Raw genomic sequence first — 20344 nt, 5'->3', positions numbered from 1 at the left:
AGCCAAGCCTGGGATCTCCAATCACTCCCCTGACATGGAGTTCTTCCCTGTCCCTGACCCAACAGTTTAAACTTCCTCGACAGCAAAACCCCAGACTGCATGAGCACTCTGGCTGGCAGCAAGGAGAGGCAGAGAGGCTCCGGCTCCCCCGGCCATGACTCCACGCTCTGGAACTGCCTGCGGCGTGCGTGCTCGCTGCTACTTAGTTATCCCAGGCTTACAGTGATGCCCCTCCATCAGTCACCGCTGGTCCCCCAAACCAACAAATGACACTCCCAAGAAGGTGAAGCTGCCTACTGGTAACTGGAAGTTATCAGCAACCAGAGATGAAAATGTGCCATCTGTGCATCCAACACGGTTTCCATCAGGCACCAAAAGATGGAGTTTTGGTTTCAGCAATACCTATTAGCAAGGTTCTTCCTGTGAGACTCTTCTCTTCCCACCTTTGCATGAACACAGCCCAAAAGGAAAAGCCAACTCTTCTCTTTCCAATTCCTCAACATTTAAATCCCAAGATTAAAAACAAAATGGTAAGGAGAGACATTTCCCTAAAGACAGTTTGTCTGTAAGACTTCCCATCACTGCTAAGCAACCTTTCTCTGTGCCTGTCCCCAAGGATACACAGAAGCTGTTTCATACAGCTGAACCAGTTACCTGGAGAAAGCAGACAAATGGCAGTGTGTTAGATGTGCACACAGAGGTGTGGCTGGCAGGCTCCCTGCCTTTCATCACTCCTTGAGCACCTGGAAGCATTCCTGCAGAAGGCAAGCCTTGATAATAACTGAATCCAGTGTTGTTCTTATTAACTCTACAACCTTCTCTGTGCAGCATGCAGTAGGACTCTGGGACAATCAGCACAAGGAGCTGAGGAACTGAACAGCTAATGTAAGTAGGTGCCTCCCTACGCAAGTTTTCCATACGAGTTAAGATTTGAAAAGCACCATCTCACTCCCACTATGATGCAGGATTGACCAGGTAATGGTCCTGGCTCATCAAAAGCCAAGCAGATTGTAATGCAAAAATGCTAAGACCACAAGACCCGTAGAAACCCTACAAAGATGAATCCAGGATCTCTTGCTGTTACCAGAGGTGGCCTCCCTGTGTATATCTGTATATTTTCTATAGAAAAGCACCTTTTCTGTACAGATGTCTTACTTTAGAAAAACTTTCAATATGATTTCAGACAACATCCTCATAACCAATTTGGGGAGATGCAAACTAGGCAAACTGCAAAGTGGACAGAATCCTGGCTTGATTTTCAGGTTCAAAGGGTGGCAATGAACAGTTGGAAGCCAACCAGTTACAAGGGCTGATATTCAAGCCAAAACTGTTCCAGACAGTCATATTTGACTTCTAAAATCAATAATCTCAACAGCAGTATGGAAATAGAGAGCCACCACTTCCTGCTGAAGGCAATTCCTACAAAGGAGCAGAGAAGAGTCCAGGGCAGAATGAAAGCAGATTGCAAACTCAGTTGATCACAACACAACACTACTGTCAAGAGATTTGAGATGCAACTTCCCTTCTGCAATTTAATCTTTCAGAAAGGAAAACAGCTGGGATTTAATGCTAAAGGTACTTGCACAGTAGGTCGAGCATCCAGTTTCTCCTCTACACATTCAGGTCATAAGGAAAATTCTCACAGTGTTGGAGCTTCTAAACAAAACACCAAGTCATTTAGTATAAAATAAAATGCACCTAACACGAGATGACAGGGCTGGAGCATGAGAGCTGGTTGGGCCTAATGTCGAATACAAAAGGACAGAAAAGGGTCTGTGAGGCTGCATGTGCCATGTCCACTGTCCCAGGGAAAGAGCAGAACTGTATAGTGCAATGAGCACGTTGAACCCTTCCAGTCCAGGTTGTTCCCAGGACTACAGTAGGAAGGCCTGAAATTTACTTGCTTAGTCATCAGCATTGAAGACTAGTTTGAGGGACATGGAAGGAAGCTGTAGAGAAGCAGAGGAGAGCTGTAAATGTCAACAGTCTGAGAATCCACAAGCACTTAATCTCAGCCAACAAACTCCAGGAGACATTACAGATGAAGTGGTTAGAGAGCTGTGGGGAGCACTGGCTCTTGGCACAAGTCAGACAGCACCAGGTTTTTGTTATCTTGGTTATGTATTTCCAGCAGAGTAAGAAAGAGCCTCCTGTGGGAGACTGGGGAGAGTAAGAAGTGTTTATCTTCAAGTACGAACAGAGTAAAAAACATTACTGATGTGAACCTCAACGCTCATCCCTTTTCAAAATATAAGTTACAATCCTTTAAAAAGACGATTAGACTTTTTGGTAGAGGTCAAGAAAGGTTTAGCTGACTGAAGCAAGTGACACTAATAATATAATCATCTTACATTTATAACCAGGGAATTGCAGATGTTGCACATCCAGGTATTTCTGTCAGCTTGTGATTAACAAGGTGCACACTTGAAGGAACAAGCTCAGCAAAATTCTAAAAACAACATTTAGAAAGTACCTATTGAATGCTGACATGAAAAGCACTTACTCGGTGCTTTTAGCTTTGTTTTGTATTCTGTTACGATGTTTTATGTTTGGGAATTTTTGTGTAGCTTTGCTGTTCTTTTTTTTTTCTCCCCCCAAACACATAATACATTCTAGATTGTACACATAATTCATAAATATTAAAGTTATAGCCAATTTATTACAGATATTATTTCCCTGATACTGAAACAATGTTATATATAAACATTTCTACATTAATATAAATACATGCAAAATAAATCAGAAAATAGAAGTCTTGAGTAAAGAATGACCAAATTGCAAAAAAAATCATAAATTGTGTACTTTGCAATTATTTGTGGTTGCAGTCTCCAACTCTGATCCCAGAGGGAAAAAAAAAATCCTTCTCGCTGTCAATATTTTGCTTTGCACAGAGAATCAATTATCAGTATCATCAATTATCTTTTTAATGTTATGCTTACAGGAAAAGAGTTTTTCAATGCAGTTACACATTATTTGAAACCGTGGCACATAGTTCAAAAAGCAAGACTCTCTGCAAAGGAATAGTAACGTCACCAAAAAAGTGGGATTTCTAAGTACCATGCACAGAAAGCTGTTGATACGTCAACCAGCTTCAGTAGGGGTAACCAGAGATAAAACATTAATATCCTTTGCTCCTGCAATTTCTGCATGTCTCTTCTTAAGAAGTGACAGCAATATATAAATGATTCAATCTACAACAGGTAGTAGAGGCAAAAGTAGTCTGTACTGTTTTTAAGAAAAGGAAATCCACATTCACCAAGTTTCTTTATTTCATACTTCACATCTTCACTCAATACTGTTACTGAATGTTTGAAAAATTGTCCTGTACACCATGAACATACAAAATTTATCTGAAGCATTAAATCTGTAAAAATAGGAACAATTCAGTCAGACCAAGTGTAACTGAAGACCTGGCAGACAGTAAAGGGAATTGCTTATCTGGGCAGAAGACGTAGTCAGAAATTAAGACTTAACTAAAAACCCCACAGATTATTAAGGAAACAGAACTATGTAAATTAAGATTTTACTAATTTGTCAGAAGATAGGAGAGAGAATTTTATTTTAAATCAGTAAGCATAATGTGACGTTTTAGAGACACGTTGGAGGTCTAATTACATACCACTAGAAAACTCACTGCCTTCAGGCACCCTCATATCAAGTGCAAATCTGCGCAGTTATAGAATATATTTATAAAATATACTATATGCAAACATCTTTACAGAGCTTTAAATCAAGCCAAAAGTAAATATACTTGATGGGACAACAGAAAAAAAAAAGAATCAATGCAAAAATGTGGGCAGTGTGATTGTGGCCCTTCAAAGCCAGAGGAAACTATTCCTTTTGTCTGCAACAAAAAGGAGATGGGATTTGCACCTTAAAAGTTGACTGTTAACAAAAATGAAGAAAATATCCTCTGTGATTCTGCAAATTAACATAAAATTAGCTTTTGTGACTTTTATGTGTTGTTATCTTAAAATAACTTCTAAAGCACAATGTCAACCCTTGAATACCAATAACCAATCCCCTAATTGAAAGTGAAAGGGTTTCCCAGCTAAATTCAAATTAAAACCCACATAATTCTAAGGAGTGCAATGCTCTGGAGAAGGCTTTAAATTATTTTACTTGTAAAGCTAGTGTTAGTTTTCTTAGTTAAAAAACAACTGGAAGCGAGAAAGCTGCAAGAGTACGAATGACAAAATCATTTTAGATACACCAAGTGAAGGAGTGAATTATCCACTGATGCAGAGGGAAACATCCATTTGCTACATTATTTGCTTCCTTACTTCATTCCATTGCATGTATACACAGCTAAGTATTAAAATGCAGAATAATAAATAAAACGGCTCAGATTACTAGCATGGGGCAAAACACAATCCATAATTGTGCTCTATCTCGTTTCTGTTTCAGCAGTCTTTTTCTCTTGCAGTTTATAAGAAAAATCATAGTCAGACTTCCAAAAAGAGTCATTCTTTTTTTATCAGAAACTTAAGTTCATTTGCCCAGGTTTATAACCCAAGACATTTCTGTGAAGGAAGCACAGTGCAAATTATAGGACTAATAAAACTTGCTTACATAGAAAGAAGTTTACTTGATTAATGTTAACTGGTATCTTTATGAAATACATTGTAAAACAAAGATTAAATAACAGGTTTGAGCTTGTTGGGGTTTTTTTCCTCAGACTTTTTTCCTTATCCCGCCTTTGAAAAGCTTACTGAATTACAAAAATCTTTAATAAAGTTCCAGTCTTCAGCAGATAACCATTATAAATGCTGCCAATCAATGCCAGCTAGTGTTTGATTTGCTTCTTGTGCATGTCCAATTTCCTCTGTGATACTGTGCTGCTGCCAGAGTTTTTGAATCTTTTTAAATCGCTCTTTGCACAGATGTAAGGGATTCCCACGTCTGAAAAGGAGATAACACTTATCAGGAATGATAAAACACTGCAGCTAAGCACAAACACTCAGGTGTGATATATTAAGTATTAGATAATACCCCTTAAAATACTAAAATATTTAGATAACCCTTTAACATGTTCTCTTATCAGAGCAAATCAACAGGTATTTGGATTAGTAAACTGTGGTTCTAACCTTGTCTGGTGCCCCATCCTTACAGCTCAACAGTTCCCTCCAGCCTTTGGGAACCTCCCATAAAGCCTACAGACCTCGGAATGTATGTTTTCAACAATCTTTCCAGGCTGAACCAGTTCACATTTTCTGATTTTGACCAGTTTCAAAAGTAGCAAGCATTAACATTACCATGTCCCCAAATTATCCTCTCATAGGAAGCAGAGACGGGAGTTAAGACAGAGAACTACCTCATTAAATAAAACAACCTCGTAGTATTTTTACTTGGTATTAAATTAACACAGGTTATCCACACAAATGCACTAGATACAAGTAAAAATTTCAGCCTTAGTTTCTAGGCAACTTTACAGATGCTCAAAAGATTTAAATTTTTTACACTTCAAGACAACTTTATAACCTGGAAAAGGTCTTCCATTAAATATTTTGGACCTAAAAACATATGTCAGCATTAAAATGTTTGAAGACATTAGATGCAGCAGGAACATCAAAATATGTTACCTATATAATTAAAATAAAGTGGTAACATAAAAAGTGTATTTTAGAAACCAGATAGTTTCAAAATTCCTCTCTTTAAAGGATGCATTTTTTTAATATTTACCTGAGTCCCTGGTCTGTCTCTCCATAGTCATCAAGATAAGGAGGAGGATAAAAGCAGCCCTTTGTTTTCCCAGCTAAAAATAGCACCTGACATTCTCTTACCCTAGAGAAAAACCACAGAGAAGTTTTTAGGTATTGGTTTTTACATTATTAGTTTCCTATACTTCCATAAACACTGCTTTTCCAGTTCTTACCTACTTTCATTCTGTATAATCTGCATGTACAGATTTTTAATGGTACTTTTTTTTTAAACTAAAGACCTCATTCTCTTCCCGTTATAACTTCTCCATAGTGGTTAAAAACAATGTAGTTCCATGTCACATTATTTGCAGTCTGTGTAAAATACTCAACAAAACCACAGCAAGAAAAAAACCCAATTTCACTTCCCACTAATCTTTGCCAAAGTGAAAATAGACATTATCTAATCTTTTCTTGTATGCAGCAAGACAGCTAAAGTGAATTTTCATGGTTTTAACAGCAGCAGCAGCAATAACATAATCAAAGTATTTACCTTCATCATTCTGTAATACTTAAGTAGAAATAAATGCACAGACAAAACAAATTCACTTGAAAATGAAATTCAGATTTTCTATGCAATTTAACTTCAAAGAAACAGCCTTTTAACCTTATACCAAAGCATAGGAAGATGAATACACTCTAGTTTTAGGGAACCCTATTGTTAACAAAACACTACCTTTACAAACCACCCCTGCAATCACATTTATAGAACTCCTAATTTCATGACTACACACACACCACCTAACCCAGCAGTATGTGTAGAGGCATTCAGCTCCTTACCTAAGGAATATGCCCACTCCAGAACCACAAGTGTACGTATGTGCAGTACAGGCTCCAACATCTTCCCCTTCTAATTCAGTCTGACAGCAATAACTCTGAGAACACAGCATGGTCCCACACACAAGGCACAATGTTGGGGCTCTGCTTTTATCACCACCTGACTTCGGACACCTTTTGTTAAGCAAAAAAACCAAAACAAAACAAAAAGAAATTCACTGTATGTATTAACTCTAGATGGTAAAAAGATTCAAAAGTTAACAGTTGCGATTTCTACTTCACTGAAATACAGGGCAGCTTTGCTGACAAATGCTATGTGCCATTAACTTTATGATTCTCCATGCAGCTTTCTGAGATGTTTAACTTTCAGGTTAGAGGTTTCCCAGTTCATTAAAAGGAGCAGAAGACTGCAGGGTCGTTGCTGTAATTGCATTCAACTTACGAGAAATTGGATGCTTGGTTAATGAGGCAGCTGTAGTCATCCGGAAGGTCTATTAATTTGTTGGATTCTCTTGCATAGCTAGAATAAAACAATCAAATCAACCACTCAAATTTCAATGAATAATACACAAGTGAATAATACACAAGTGAATTCAAACTCATTCGTGTTTTCCTGATCCTTCTAAACAGCATCTGTGAATAACTAAATTTTTAAAGTTTTCCTCTTCTCTGCCATTCAGAGTGAAATGGGAACACATTAAAAAGAAACTCACAACATCTTTCAACTAAGCCACCTCCTGTTTTGTCACATTTTTTATTAATTTGACAAAAAAGAGGCAGAAAATCAGAAAAATACATGTCATATGTATACTTTCAGCAAAACCTCATTATGAGGTCACTACAGGTTTAACTAAATATTTGTTCTCCCTTATCAGTTTGATTTGTATTTTTCTTTAGTCACTAATACTGAATGGAAAATAGTCTGACTCTCAAGTTCAGAGAACTTGTATCTTGCAGAGAATGAAACATTCATGCAATGAAAAGGATCTATTTAATACCAAATATTTATATATTTAAAAATAACAGATACTATACACTTAATTTTAATAATCTTCAAGTCTAGGAATAATATAAATTAGACTACGAAACATAAACAGAGGTTTGTAACAGAAACAATGTACAAGAACGTGCTGAGAGGGAAAAAAATCACTATCAAGTCAGACATAATCTTGGGAAGAGCAGTTAAGAATCAGCAAAAGTAAAACATGGAAAAAATCCCAACAATTACAAGTAGCAGGAAATCAATTACACAGCCACAGTACTCTTATTGTATAAGATTCTGTTAATAGTCTGGTGTTTAACAGATGAAGTGATTAATTTTTATTTTTGTCGCTTAGGCTTATTCTGTGCACAATGCTGAAAGACTAACTTTATGTATTTAGCACAGGAGATTAAAATGCAGGGATATGTTTACAATCACTGCACTGTGAACCTCACATTCATTTATAAATATCTGAATAATTGTTAACCACTATTTTTACGCAGCCTTCAGAAAGAACAACACCCAAAATACTTTTCTACACCCACAAAGTAATAAACATGATTTAAATTCAAAACAATTGCTTAGCAAGAAAAAATTTATGAAGAGTGAATTTTATTTTTAGCAACTGACTCAGTGTTGGTTTCACTGAAGGAACGGGATTCTTTAAGAAGATAATTTAAAAACCTCTTCAATGCCTGTATTTTTAAACAAAGATTATATATGTCTTAGAGCAACAGCATATATTTTGAATCGAAAGGTACAAAGTAATAGGAAATGTGAGAAGAAATTTTATGGCCTCTGATTACCGTGGGTCACTCTAAACAAAGGCAAAGTTAAATATTACAGCTTTAAAATCTACTAATTTTAGCAATATTTACTTTTGTCATGAAATTCCCAAAATCTCTTTACTTATCCCATAATATTTTCGTCAGAACTGATACTGTGTTGTTATAAACACCCTTAACAAAAAAAATTTGAAGAAAACAGCAACATTAAAGTTTTTTCCCCGTCTCTCCTTGAAATATGTCCATTTTTACCTGATAGCTTGTCTCTTGCCTTCCAGATACCTTTTTACTTCATTGTTACTGCACCAACTACAAGAAAGAAAAAAACCTGGATTTTAACTTCAATGGATGATAAAAAAAACAAGTAAGAAAAAATCCACAATACATGTATTAAATAACTCTACAACCAAAATTATTTCTTTCAAAACACTTATTTCACAAACAGTTTTCAAAATCTACAATTTGCTTCCATATATGCATTCCTGGGAGAATACTTATACTACTATCTTGTGCAGGACTCATTATATTTAAACTAAGCATAAAAACACAACTTACCTTTCTATTAAAGTGTTCAGAATCTCACTGTTTTCTTGAAAAAGGCAAGTGAGGTTGTTTGGCAAGGAAAGATAGCTACATAAGTGTTCAAACTGGTTTGCTCCATTTACTGAAAAAGAAAAAAGTGTAATTCTCATAACTATGTTTTTAAAAATGACATTAACTACAATAAATTAAATACAGCTCTAAGTAATGGGACAGCTATCCTTTTCCTTTTTTTCAAAACTGTATTCTCCAGCACCCAAAACATGGCATGAAGATTGAAAGTGTTAAAGGCACCAGACAGCTATGCTGGAAAACTGTCAGTAAAGAAAAGCACCTTTCCTAAAATTTCCTCCCTAAGCATGTTTCAAGCACAGTCATACAAGAACCACAACTGAGAGCTGAACAGCCTTTACAACTTAATACGTCTTTGTTTCAATGTCGCCCAATAAATGGCTACTTCATGCTTCTTGTGACATGAATCAAGACAGGCAGTCAGTGACAGGCAGCATACCACAGCCTCAGGAAGAAATATAGGAATTGCAAATGCCTGCAATGCCAAACTTTACTAAAATATCTAGGACATAGCCCCAGACTGCCATAATCACACTAGTCTACTGGTTTGACTCTCCTGGCCTCTGCTCTCCCAACTTTCAGGAAAAAGCATACCAGTACCTCTTCTGGGGAACAGCCTCTTTAGCTTCTGAATAGAGGAGGGAAGAGAATTAGAATAAAAGCTGCACTCACTTCTCTCTCATGTCCAAGTAATTTCTGGTTTGCAACCCCCAGTAAAACACCAGAGAAAAGGAATATAAGCCAGTTGTGGGATCCGTGGATCCCGGAGCAGGGGAGTGGGAAAGGAACACAAAACACCCAGTGTCACGGGACACTGCCAGAACAGAACATCTCGCAGTGGTGGGAAACTGCAGGGCCATCCAAGCACTTGGGACTTGAGTATTGTAAAACAGAAGTGAAGCAAAGCCTTTCTTTTTTGCTCTCTTACAACACATTCTTTAAAGGCCCATAGACCTACTGCCTGGAAGTACATCTGCACTTTGTACCTTAAAGTAACCATAAACAAAGAACTCAAGTGATCTCTACTGGTCCAGACTATGAACTTGAGAAACCTTTTTACAGAAAACAAAACCTCAGGAAAAGAGGTTTCTTTCTTTTGGCCTAACTGATGAAGTATTGTGATTGTTAAACAAAAAAACAATAAAAAATCTACAATTTACACACAACTTGTCAAGGAAACATTCTGAAAGTACCAAATCACAAACACACCCATGACGAGACAACCACCGTTCTTATGTCAGCTCAGCACCAAGTATCAGACTTTGTTTTAAACATGGCAGTCCTGATGTGCTGTGAACCTACTTATTATTAACATCTTCAGATTTACATTCTGTCCCTACCCATGGCATATGTGGAGGGCAGTGAAGTATGTTACTAACATCAATTATTTGGGGTGTAACATAACACAGTGTGTTTATGGAGAGATCATAGAATGGTTTGGGTTGAAGGGACCTTAAAGACAATTTACTTCCAACGTCCCTGCCAAGAAGAGGGACACCTTCCACTAGACCAGATGACCAAGTTGCTCAAACTCCCATCCAGCCTGGCCTTGATATTAATTATTAGCGGATGCTGATTGAATGAAATCAATGCAAGGAAACGGTGGTCTCATTTGAAAATAATAATCTATAGGAGCTTTGAAATAATCAAAATTTCCCTTATTAACAGAAAAGCATCAATTTCCAATTTAAGTCATCTAGAACAGTGTTTACCTCTATATTAAAACCACATTTTTAAAACAAACAAATTATTTTTTTTTGGTCTTTTTTGTTATGCTGATATGATTCTGCACTGGTAACAAGTCCACATTCATTCAATCAGTTCCTTCAGAAAAAAGAGTTTAAATGTACTTTATTTTGATCATTAATGTTTATGTCTTGAAAAGCTGATTTAATACCAAGCAGACAGTACCTTGAATTTCTGAGGGTGCCGGGACTCCATTTAAGTAATGAAAAAACAAAGCAGAACATCTCAGGAAAGGCATGATTCCAGCTTTTAGATTCTTCCACAGGTGCCAGCCTGAGGAAATTTCTTTCAAGGCACTTAAGAGAATACAATAAAAAAAAGTTTGCTTATATTTAATCTTTTCAGTTTGAGAGCTATATTTAGTAAGCCTTCAGTCATATTGCATATTAAATTACTGACTTCAGTTGAAACAATCATTATGCAAAGTGTTTATTTCAAAGAAAACTCCAAGAAAAACAATAAACTAGAGATCCATAAAAATGTAACCAATAGGGACAGTACATTAAGGATAATTTTGCATGAACATTTCAGATCATAGAATCATAAAATGGTCTGGGTTGGAAGGGACCTTAGAGATTATCTAGTTCCAACTCCACTGCCATGGGCAGGGACACCTTCCATTAGACAAGGTTGCTCCGAGTTCCATCCAACCTGGCTTTGAACACTTCCAAGGATGGGCATCCACAGCTTCTCTGGGCAACCTATTCCAGGGCCTCACCACCCTCACAGTAAAGAATTATTTCCTAATAACTAATCTAAACCTATTCTCTTCCATTTTGGAGCCATTCCTATCCCAACAAATTTTCTGTACTCAGACACTGCCAATTCCAGATTCTGCAAACTAACTAAAGAAAAAATTGTTCCAGAGAACAATCTTCATGAGCAGGTATCTTCATGATCACAGAGAAATTTATAGGATTAGTTACTTAAGTGAATCTAGAAGTACTGGATAAGAAACAAGATACAAGAGCTCCCAAGTGAAAAGCGTCATCTTTGACCTCATTATTACATAGAACTCAGTCAGTAATTAATGTTGAGTCGAGGAGGGAGAAAAATATAATAAAATTTTCTCTTTTACCTTCCTGTACACTGGTAAAGAAATTTATACAGTGTAAGCACAGCTACTTCCTCTTCACTGTTAGTGTTTTCTTGATCCATGCCATTCTCTTCTGAAGAAGAAATAAATAAATAAGCAAGCTGTTTCATATATACATGATTATAGAACAAGAATGTATTTTTTTCAAGTGTTGATAAAAAATGCCCAAACTAAGTGAAATATTTCACTGGAATGGAATAGGATGTACTAGAAAAAAGTTTTCTGCTGCACATCCTATGTGGTAAGTTTATGCTATTGTCAGCTCCAGGGAGGTGTTGATTTACTTCTTCGATTGGTTGGGTTTCCCATTGTACTTGCTTGGAGTTCCTTGGTTTTGGCATACCATGCCTTATCCAGCTCCTCTTGCCAGAAGATACATTGATGCCTTAGTTTGCTAACTGCAACTTATTCATCATGTAATGCCTAAGCCAAAATCTCTGCCATAAACACTTCCACATACTGGCTGGAAAGCTAGGATTCATGACTAGCTATGCTCCAAGAAACCTCCAGTGCTGAGCAATAAAGACAAGATGACTGAACTTGCATGAGTACAATTTATATATACACTCTGTGGACAGAAAGACAGAGCACCAACAACTGTGTTTTGCAACTATAAACTGCACACATTTACCAGCAGCATTGTAGCTTCTTCCTAAGTACAGATTTGAGGAATCATTTCAATAAAAGTTGAAAGAAAGTAGCATTACCTGTTGATGAGGTAAGTAAAATTTGTATTATGTGTGCCATAGTGACAAGATGAAACAGGTGAAGATCTCCAGTGCCAAGACTAACCCCTGAAAAATCCTGACAATGTATGGCAGGGAAAGAGAGCACCAAGCTTACCTGTAAAAGAAAACAAGAAAGCCGGTACATTCCTTCTCCTTTGGAATCTTTCCCTTTTCTCTGCTCATGCTGCAACTATACCCTTTGAAGGCAGACTTAAGGCTAATTTTGAAGCTAATTACACAGACATTATTTAAGAGAACAGTGATTAACTATCAGGAGAGTTTTGAATATGTTTGGGTTTTTTGGATTTGTTTTGTTGGTGGGGGCTTTTTTGCCCCTATTTTATGTTTGTGGGTTGTTGGAGGGGTTGGTTTTTATTTATTTTGGGGGGTTTTTTAACAGCCAAAGAGCATATATTCCACCTCATTCTACCCCTTTTATATATATATATATAGAGAGAGAAATACTTTAAACTAAAGAAGTCTTTAAAATTTATTAAGTATTGAAAAAATATTAAAAACCTGAACATTTTGAAAGGTTCCTAACTCAAAGAAAAAGTTTTCAATAATTTTTACATAGTGCCTACTTGATCAAAACATTATTAATACATATTATGGAATACATACCAATAAATGAAACATGTCAATATCAAGTATGCAAGGAAGATTTCCATTTTTTTCATTAGGCACCAGTGCTAAATATTTTGGAGAGGAAAAAAAAATTAATTGAACATTTATATATGAAAAGATTTTAGTGTACTTCAGTTACAAAATGAGAGCCATCTCCTTCATGTACATGCTTAAAAAAATACAAATGTACTTGTTTTGGACAGAAAGGAATCAATTCAGGAGTTGTTCAACACTATTGGAAAAGACTCTTGCCTATTTTACTCTATTGAAATGAAACGAAGTAGCCATTTGCTACTCCCATAGTAACTTTGTTTCATTTCTTGGGTTTCCAGTGGGAGATAAAATAAGACAGTATCTAAAACTCTGCTCTGACACAGAAATAAGCTCAAACACTAGTGATTAAATAGGACCACTAATTGTTGCTAGACAGCTGCTCAAAGGATGCAATTTGCTTAACTTGACAAGATTCAGTGAACTTGCTCTACATAAATAATTTGCATTATGGACTCAAAAATATACATACATTATTTTATCTCTAATTAAGAAAGAGTGAGATATTGGTCTCTCCACCTCTGTAGTATTCACAGTAACCACAAATTATTAACTAAAGCACTCCAGCTGACAACAGAAATTCACACACAATAAATTCCAAGCACCTCCATCTAAAAGCAAACAATATAAATTGTTTTGAAAATGTTACTACATATTTTAAGTAACAGTTGCAGACTTCTTTGCTCCAAGCAGTAAAATCTGATTTATAATAAAAGAGTTTCAATTGCAGCTATGGGTATAGTTTTACAATGCAGCTATAAGCATTAAGCTGCCAAGTTTAAAAACACTACTACAGTAAAAAATAGTCTCATCATAAGAACTTAAAAATACTTCAGTTGAAGACTACTGCTGTGATGGCCAAAAAATTAATTAGTTGAAGATGTGACACTTTGAATCTATTTCTATTACTAAACATTTCATCACTATTCAGATTTTAAATGTTTTCCTTTTGTAAGCATGTAGCCACAGAACTCAACCCAAAAGTGTAATAAATGTTTCTATCAAAAACGTGACCAGAGCAAGAAACATTGATTCAAGTTTTCAAGAATACTCAAACCACACAGAACACCATATACCACTAAGTTCCAGTAAAATAGCTAGCAGCATCTGCTGTCCTGCTTCACTTAGAAAACGGCTCAACCATTACTGCCACGGACTGATGGCAATTAAGTTTTCCCCATAAAGCTGCCAACTGTTTGCTGAAGTAGGTGGTATCCATCTACCTGTAATCTCAGTATACGAATGCATTTTAAAAGCTTCCCCGCTCTACTGACGGGAAATATTAAAGTTAACCCATTTCATAATACCCTTTCAGAATACTCCTCTCATGGACAATTACTGCATTAGGCTGAACTTCAGACTGCTTGTCTGTATCCACTAATGCTTCAAGTTTAGAACATTTTGACTATTCTCATTAAAATTCACAGTGAACATAGGACATTACATACTAAGTCCTGTCTTCCCACAGATTCCACTTTTTGAAGACAGAAAATTTTGCAGATATATTACAGACTTCCTATTTCCTTTCCACACTACATTAATCCTAATTTCTTCATATTTAGATTTCCAGTGCATCCCTTTTGTGAAGGGCCACACTTCCTTCTCCTTTGCTCTAGGTATCTTTCTAAATGAAGGAATCAATAGAAATCCTTCACAGCAAAATATCCATGCTTCCCTTGAAATGTATCTTGGAGTTGCAGACCAAAAGAAATGTCTCTTCTTTTTTCCATGGTATGACACGTATAGGTGGAAATACCAGCTCTCGGTCTGTTCCTTAAAACCAGTACATAAAATAATTTTCTAATCAATACTAACAGTCATTCTGAAAGCATTTTTCTGTATCTGTATCTTTGCAAAAAAACCAGCATAAGGTGGTGAACTTACATGCTAATAGAGTACAAAAGTGACCCTGTACTGCTGAAAGAGATGAAACTGTCCAGTGAGCTGCTGCAAATCTTGTTAGCGACGTAAGGCAGTCATCCTTTAAAAACAAAAAAATAAGAGACACAGTCAACCAAGTTCCTCAACATGAAAAGAAAGGCCTTTTGACTTACTGCATTTTTTTCAGGCTTCTCAACTGTAGTTTATGGGAGCAGTTGGACTGTGTAAGTGTATGACAGATACTTATTTTATGCAGATACACACAAGTTCCTTTCAGTATTATTATTTTGACTGTTACCATGAGAAACCACAACCTTACTAAATTATGTGTTTATAGGAAAAAAAGTAACAGTTTTTCTAGATTTGATTTTTAAATAGATTAAGAAATCAGATACAGATTGACTCAACAGTAGGATCCAACAAATAAAACTATCAAATAACTGTAACTTAAAATTTCACTAGTGAAGCACAATTCCCTCTTTTGTCCGATTCAAAGAGGAATTGCTATTTGATCCTTACCTGTCGACAAGGTAAATGGCCAAATAATGGTTTATCTTCATCAGCTAAAATTCGTTCTGTAAAAAAAAAAATAAAATTCCATCTTGTGAGTTTAACTAAATTCTGAAAATCACATAGAAAGGAGCAAAATGAATAAATACATCAGTACCTATAGTCTGTATCGTGTAAGCACAGCTTCCCCAGCACATTATAGGTACACGGGGATCTTCGTCATTTGGATGAACCTTCAAGCCTACTTTGTATGTTGCCGTGCCAAAAGTTGTCAGCATCTCTTTTATGCTCTCAGAATAAGGATTCCTGAAACAAAGAAAACAATATTACTAATTCATTATTGTCTCCACTGGCAGCATAGTACTTTAATAATAAGTATTCATCCCCTACTGGATTTTTAAAATTTAAGTGACAACTCCAATATCCTTCCTTGGATCTGGTATTCAGTAACCTCTTTTTTTGTGACAGATATATTCCTAATTATTATTTTGATTATTTGATTGGAACCAATCTCATTTTTTAGTGTTAAGTATATTTAGTCTTCAAAAATTATATAGTTAAGGCTAAATTACAAGAAATATGTGTGACTGATAGCTAAATCTGTTGTCAGCAGGGACAGATGCCTCACATCTTTGTGTGCACCTGGCAGACAATTGTCTGTACCATATAATGAGTTTTATTACTTTCTCTTCAAGTCAAGAAAGGGTAGAACCAAATACAAGCACACCATAACAGCTGAAATTACATATTAGCATACTCTCCATTTCATAGTCTTCCTTCATGCTAGAAAAAAAAGTGCAGCATGTTCTCTGCATAACCACTTACCACATTTACTTCTTCAAATTCTACTGCATTACTTTGGACTTGTGGGTTGAACTTCAATACCATCATAATAACATAATTAATTTTTCTAACTAAAACAAAATTCATATATTTGCCTTAATTATTGAGACCGAGCACAGAAGTTACATTCTATTTTCATATTATCATTTCATGATGAATTTTTAATAATTTATTAAGATGTAAATACATACTTCAGTTTGAAATCTGGTCTAAATCCTTCAGGTAATTGTAGCTGATCCATTTTTTCTGAATGACCAGAATGACCTGTATAAACAAAAAGTAGTAAATCACTGATTATTCACCTATACATGATTTTTACATTATAGAAAGGTGAGGAAGCACAACATCAGAAACTGAAATTCCAAGCTGTTCTTGCCACTTATGCCATCATCTCTTAACTCCATTCTGGTAGAACGGATATGGTCGCTTCTTTTCCATGAATATTATAACATTTTCACATATAAATATACAGATTTCTTCCGACTTACTTGCAGAGTCTTCATTTCGAAGTAAATGCAGTGCTTTTATTTGCTGGGATACTCTTTTGATCCACTGAGTTAGGTTTGGTTGGCCTGAAAAGTCTAACCTGTCAAAAAAAATCCCAACAAACAATTAAAAACAATTTATATACAGAATTAGTATTTCAGAGGCATTCTATGCTCTTCTGTTTCTCAACAGGCTCTTTTCCCTGCTGCCCAGGTATTTTTCTACATTCAGTTCTTTTTCTGCAGGTCCTATGCTTTCCTGTCCTTTCATGCTCTAAGTTCCGTAATACACAATAACAAAGTAAAATCCATAAACCAAAATAAGCAGGCAGGCAATCCATTTGAGTTTATCAAAACAGAGGATAAGAAACATTCAGGAGGGTTTTCTGGGGGGTAGCTTGTTTGGGACCTTGTTTTTTACATTTATTAAGGACATTCATAAAGCAAACAGACCTGTTGAACAAAACTCTCGGTGGAGGAAGCAAAGGAATAACTGTATTGCTTAAGCATTCACAAAGTGGGCAAAGGAATTCACCATTTTCTACATCGTAACTTGTGTGTACTCGCAATCTTTGTTGTCTTCGTTGCTCTTTCGCTTGGACTGCATCAAAATACCTTTAGAAAACAGCAAGACATTAGTGGCAAATTATTAAAACATTACTTTAACATAAAAATTCAAGAATTCTCAGGAAGACACAGTTTTGCCTTTTCCCAGATATAGGTAAGAGAATTATCTGAAGGAAAAAGCTCTACCCTCTGACTGATAAAGTATTACTATCTCCAGCTATCCCCAGTTTTTGGGTGCCAAAATCCCCCAAAGTGCTGAAGTTCCCTGGGCTGTTAAAATCATGTTTAAGACTTTAGCAATTTCCAGAGGAAAAGGTAGATAGAAGGTTAAAGGATTAAAAGAAAAAAAAAAAGCCTCATTTTTACATAAAATGTTTAGGGAGCATGAGCATTATCTGTGGGCATATTCCATTATAGGCCACAACCAAAACAGAGGAGCAACTGAAAAAACTGGTGGCTGAATCCTCTATGGAAAAGAAACTGAATTCACTGCTTTGCTAAATGTAACTCCTATTCCAGAAGCCTATGATGTGGTTTAAACCATGCCAAACAACGACCCCCAAATGATCTGTACAGGCCTCTAAGGACATTTCCAAGAGATAATGGAACCCACACAGGACTGTGAGCAGTGATATCAAACACGACAAATGAAATCAGTGTGTGGTTATAGCCACAGAATCTCTGGGAGCTCCTAACACTCTTCACACACGAGGCAGAATTTGAAATTAGGCACTTCAGAAGCCATGCCAAGGACCAAAGCAAGAGCCTCATCCAAGTCAGAGGCTTGAACGGTTTGCATTTGTCACATGGCACTGGCCCCACACAGTACGAAGCATGTTTATACACCTCCAAAAATCAAAGAATAAAAATAACTGGAAAAAGCTTTATTAAAAAACTAAGAACAAAGGACAAAACTGAGTTTATGTTGAAGATGAACCTGAACTAGGTTGCAGATGTTTCTACTTCAAATTAAACATGTTGGAGGAATTAAGAGTGCAAGAGATGCACTGTCATTTAAAACTCCAGTAGAGAGCAAAAGAAGCAGCAAAAACATGTCTATCAGTGAACTGCAAAAAAACCCCTCAAAAATCTGAGCTTCAGTGTTCAGATACATGTGCACCACAGGGAATTATGCATTGAGATAAACAAGCAAATGGAATGAAAGCTGCCATGTATGGCTTTGGATTCTTCTTTACCAAGATGACAGACAGCAAATGAAAATTATTTTGAACATATTTACGGCATTTGATTTCTACTTCTTTTTTCCAACAGAAAGCTGTTTTAATCACTTTATGAAATTACTTTTTACGTTTGCTACATGGTAGTAATTTTGCCATTAAAATTAGTGCCATTAGGCAAACTGATAACATAACAAACATGCTATTTGGACTAAAAACTTAAATATAGCCTTTTACCTTTGCCAACAATGAGCGTGCATAATATGCCCACAGCTACCCGTGTGTGTTCCACATGACAGATCTGGGTGCATGAATAATGGGTCATACTTTTCTGTATTTAAAACAAAACAAAACAACTTTGAAATAAACATTTATCAAACGACTTAACTGCAAATTGGTGTTACCACAATCACATTATTATTTAACTTTATCACAGAATTGTAACTCATTTGATGAAGCACAGAAAACATTACTAATCCACAACAACTTAAAGCTGTTTAGATCATTTACAAGTATCATGTAAATTTTGTTTTGAGTGTGTGTGAGTGCTGTACTTAAGAATTCAAACCAAGCTTTTGGAGGCCTTGGTAAAACCCCCAAGATTTACCTGCAGTTTTGGTGGTTCGGTACCACCACACAATGAGTTCAAGAACATTAATTTTCAGAGTGAGAGTGCAAAACAATTCAGGGCAGAGATTTTTCTATGTGTTTACACATACATAATCCAGAGAAGCCTTTCTAACAACTCTACTGCTCACTGTGATCTGTTTTACAAAGTACCTAAATCCAAGATTTTTTTTATTATTGCTAAGTGGCATTTCAGAGGATATAACTGAGAGGAAGAAAATGTACATCTTGTGCTTTTACAGCGTTACATCAACACCTCCTCTCTCTCTAATGTTACAGGCATCGCTTAAGAACAAACACTTCTGATTTTAAGGGGTTTTTTAACAGTTACAAATAATTTGTCACAAATGAATGGCAGAACATTTAGATCATGCTTTGCAGTGATTTACATTGTTTAGAACACACATTTCTACCTTACTAAAAAGATAGGGAGTTTTGCTACTGATTACAAAGAAGCCTTCCACAAGGTTTCTTTGTTCCACAAACACACAGTTAACATAAGGAGGCTATGCCACTGTCTCAAAGGAACACGTCAGGTTGTCACACTGACTCCAACATTCTTTAACATTAAAGACAATTATGAACAGTACTTACCAGGGTCTGGAGTAATTTTGTTTCTATTTTTAGACAACACAGTTGATCGCTGGATAAATGCTGCCAAGACCATAGCCCTGCTGTCCACTTTAACTTCTTGCTCCTCCTGACACAATATACACATAACAACCTGCCTGGGTTCAGCTACTCTAGTTTGCTCTGGTCCCAAGGCTGTAAGTTTTGCATCTGAAATTACAGGGCTACAATATTGAAAGAATATTAGTAAGCAAATTATTTGAAAAACATTCCAATTCAGATCATGATTTAAGTATGATGAATGAGTTTTCTAGATTTATGATAAATGCTGACAAAAAACAGTTTTGGCATTTATAAAACAATTCCCATGTTCCCAGAAATAGCACATACTTTCTAGAAAAAATTCATACCCTCCCAATAGTATAACACACTCCAGTGTAACACAGAAATTAAATGTGCAGCCCTCCGTCATCCCCATCCCTTAATTCTGACACAAATTTTGAAAACACATTCTACTTCCCCACAAATCATTAGCATACTTCAGTTCATATTTCCAGATACAAGCAGATTTTCTTCCAGA

General features: G+C 36.1%; 1 protein-coding gene across 1 annotated transcript in view; it reads right to left on the bottom strand.

The window, feature by feature from the left end:
• Nucleotides 1-2899: 2899 nt before the first annotated feature.
• The window catches only part of UBR2 (ubiquitin protein ligase E3 component n-recognin 2), a 52156-nt gene continuing 34711 nt past the window's right edge, over nucleotides 2900-20344 (bottom strand). The window contains exons 29-46 of the mRNA XM_018085143.2: nucleotides 19789-19988; nucleotides 18805-18898; nucleotides 17276-17437; nucleotides 16826-16923; nucleotides 16529-16601; nucleotides 15652-15800; nucleotides 15504-15559; nucleotides 14988-15084; nucleotides 13050-13117; nucleotides 12405-12540; nucleotides 11680-11770; nucleotides 10767-10897; nucleotides 8799-8907; nucleotides 8496-8552; nucleotides 6919-6996; nucleotides 6480-6650; nucleotides 5683-5784; nucleotides 2900-4902 (exon numbers count right to left, since the gene is read on the bottom strand). Coding sequence (XP_017940632.1) covers nucleotides 4761-4902; nucleotides 5683-5784; nucleotides 6480-6650; nucleotides 6919-6996; nucleotides 8496-8552; nucleotides 8799-8907; nucleotides 10767-10897; nucleotides 11680-11770; nucleotides 12405-12540; nucleotides 13050-13117; nucleotides 14988-15084; nucleotides 15504-15559; nucleotides 15652-15800; nucleotides 16529-16601; nucleotides 16826-16923; nucleotides 17276-17437; nucleotides 18805-18898; nucleotides 19789-19988 — 2014 coding nt within the window. The 3' untranslated portion in view covers nucleotides 2900-4760. The remainder of the gene's footprint in view (nucleotides 4903-5682; nucleotides 5785-6479; nucleotides 6651-6918; nucleotides 6997-8495; nucleotides 8553-8798; nucleotides 8908-10766; nucleotides 10898-11679; nucleotides 11771-12404; nucleotides 12541-13049; nucleotides 13118-14987; nucleotides 15085-15503; nucleotides 15560-15651; nucleotides 15801-16528; nucleotides 16602-16825; nucleotides 16924-17275; nucleotides 17438-18804; nucleotides 18899-19788; nucleotides 19989-20344) is intronic.

The sequence above is a fragment of the Manacus vitellinus genome, unplaced genomic scaffold (assembly GCF_001715985.3).
Source record: "Manacus vitellinus isolate BGI_N305 unplaced genomic scaffold, ASM171598v3 scaffold_8_pilon, whole genome shotgun sequence".
In the NCBI taxonomy this organism is placed as follows: Eukaryota; Metazoa; Chordata; class Aves; order Passeriformes; family Pipridae; genus Manacus; species Manacus vitellinus.
This window is presented reverse-complemented; position numbering and strand designations above follow the sequence as displayed.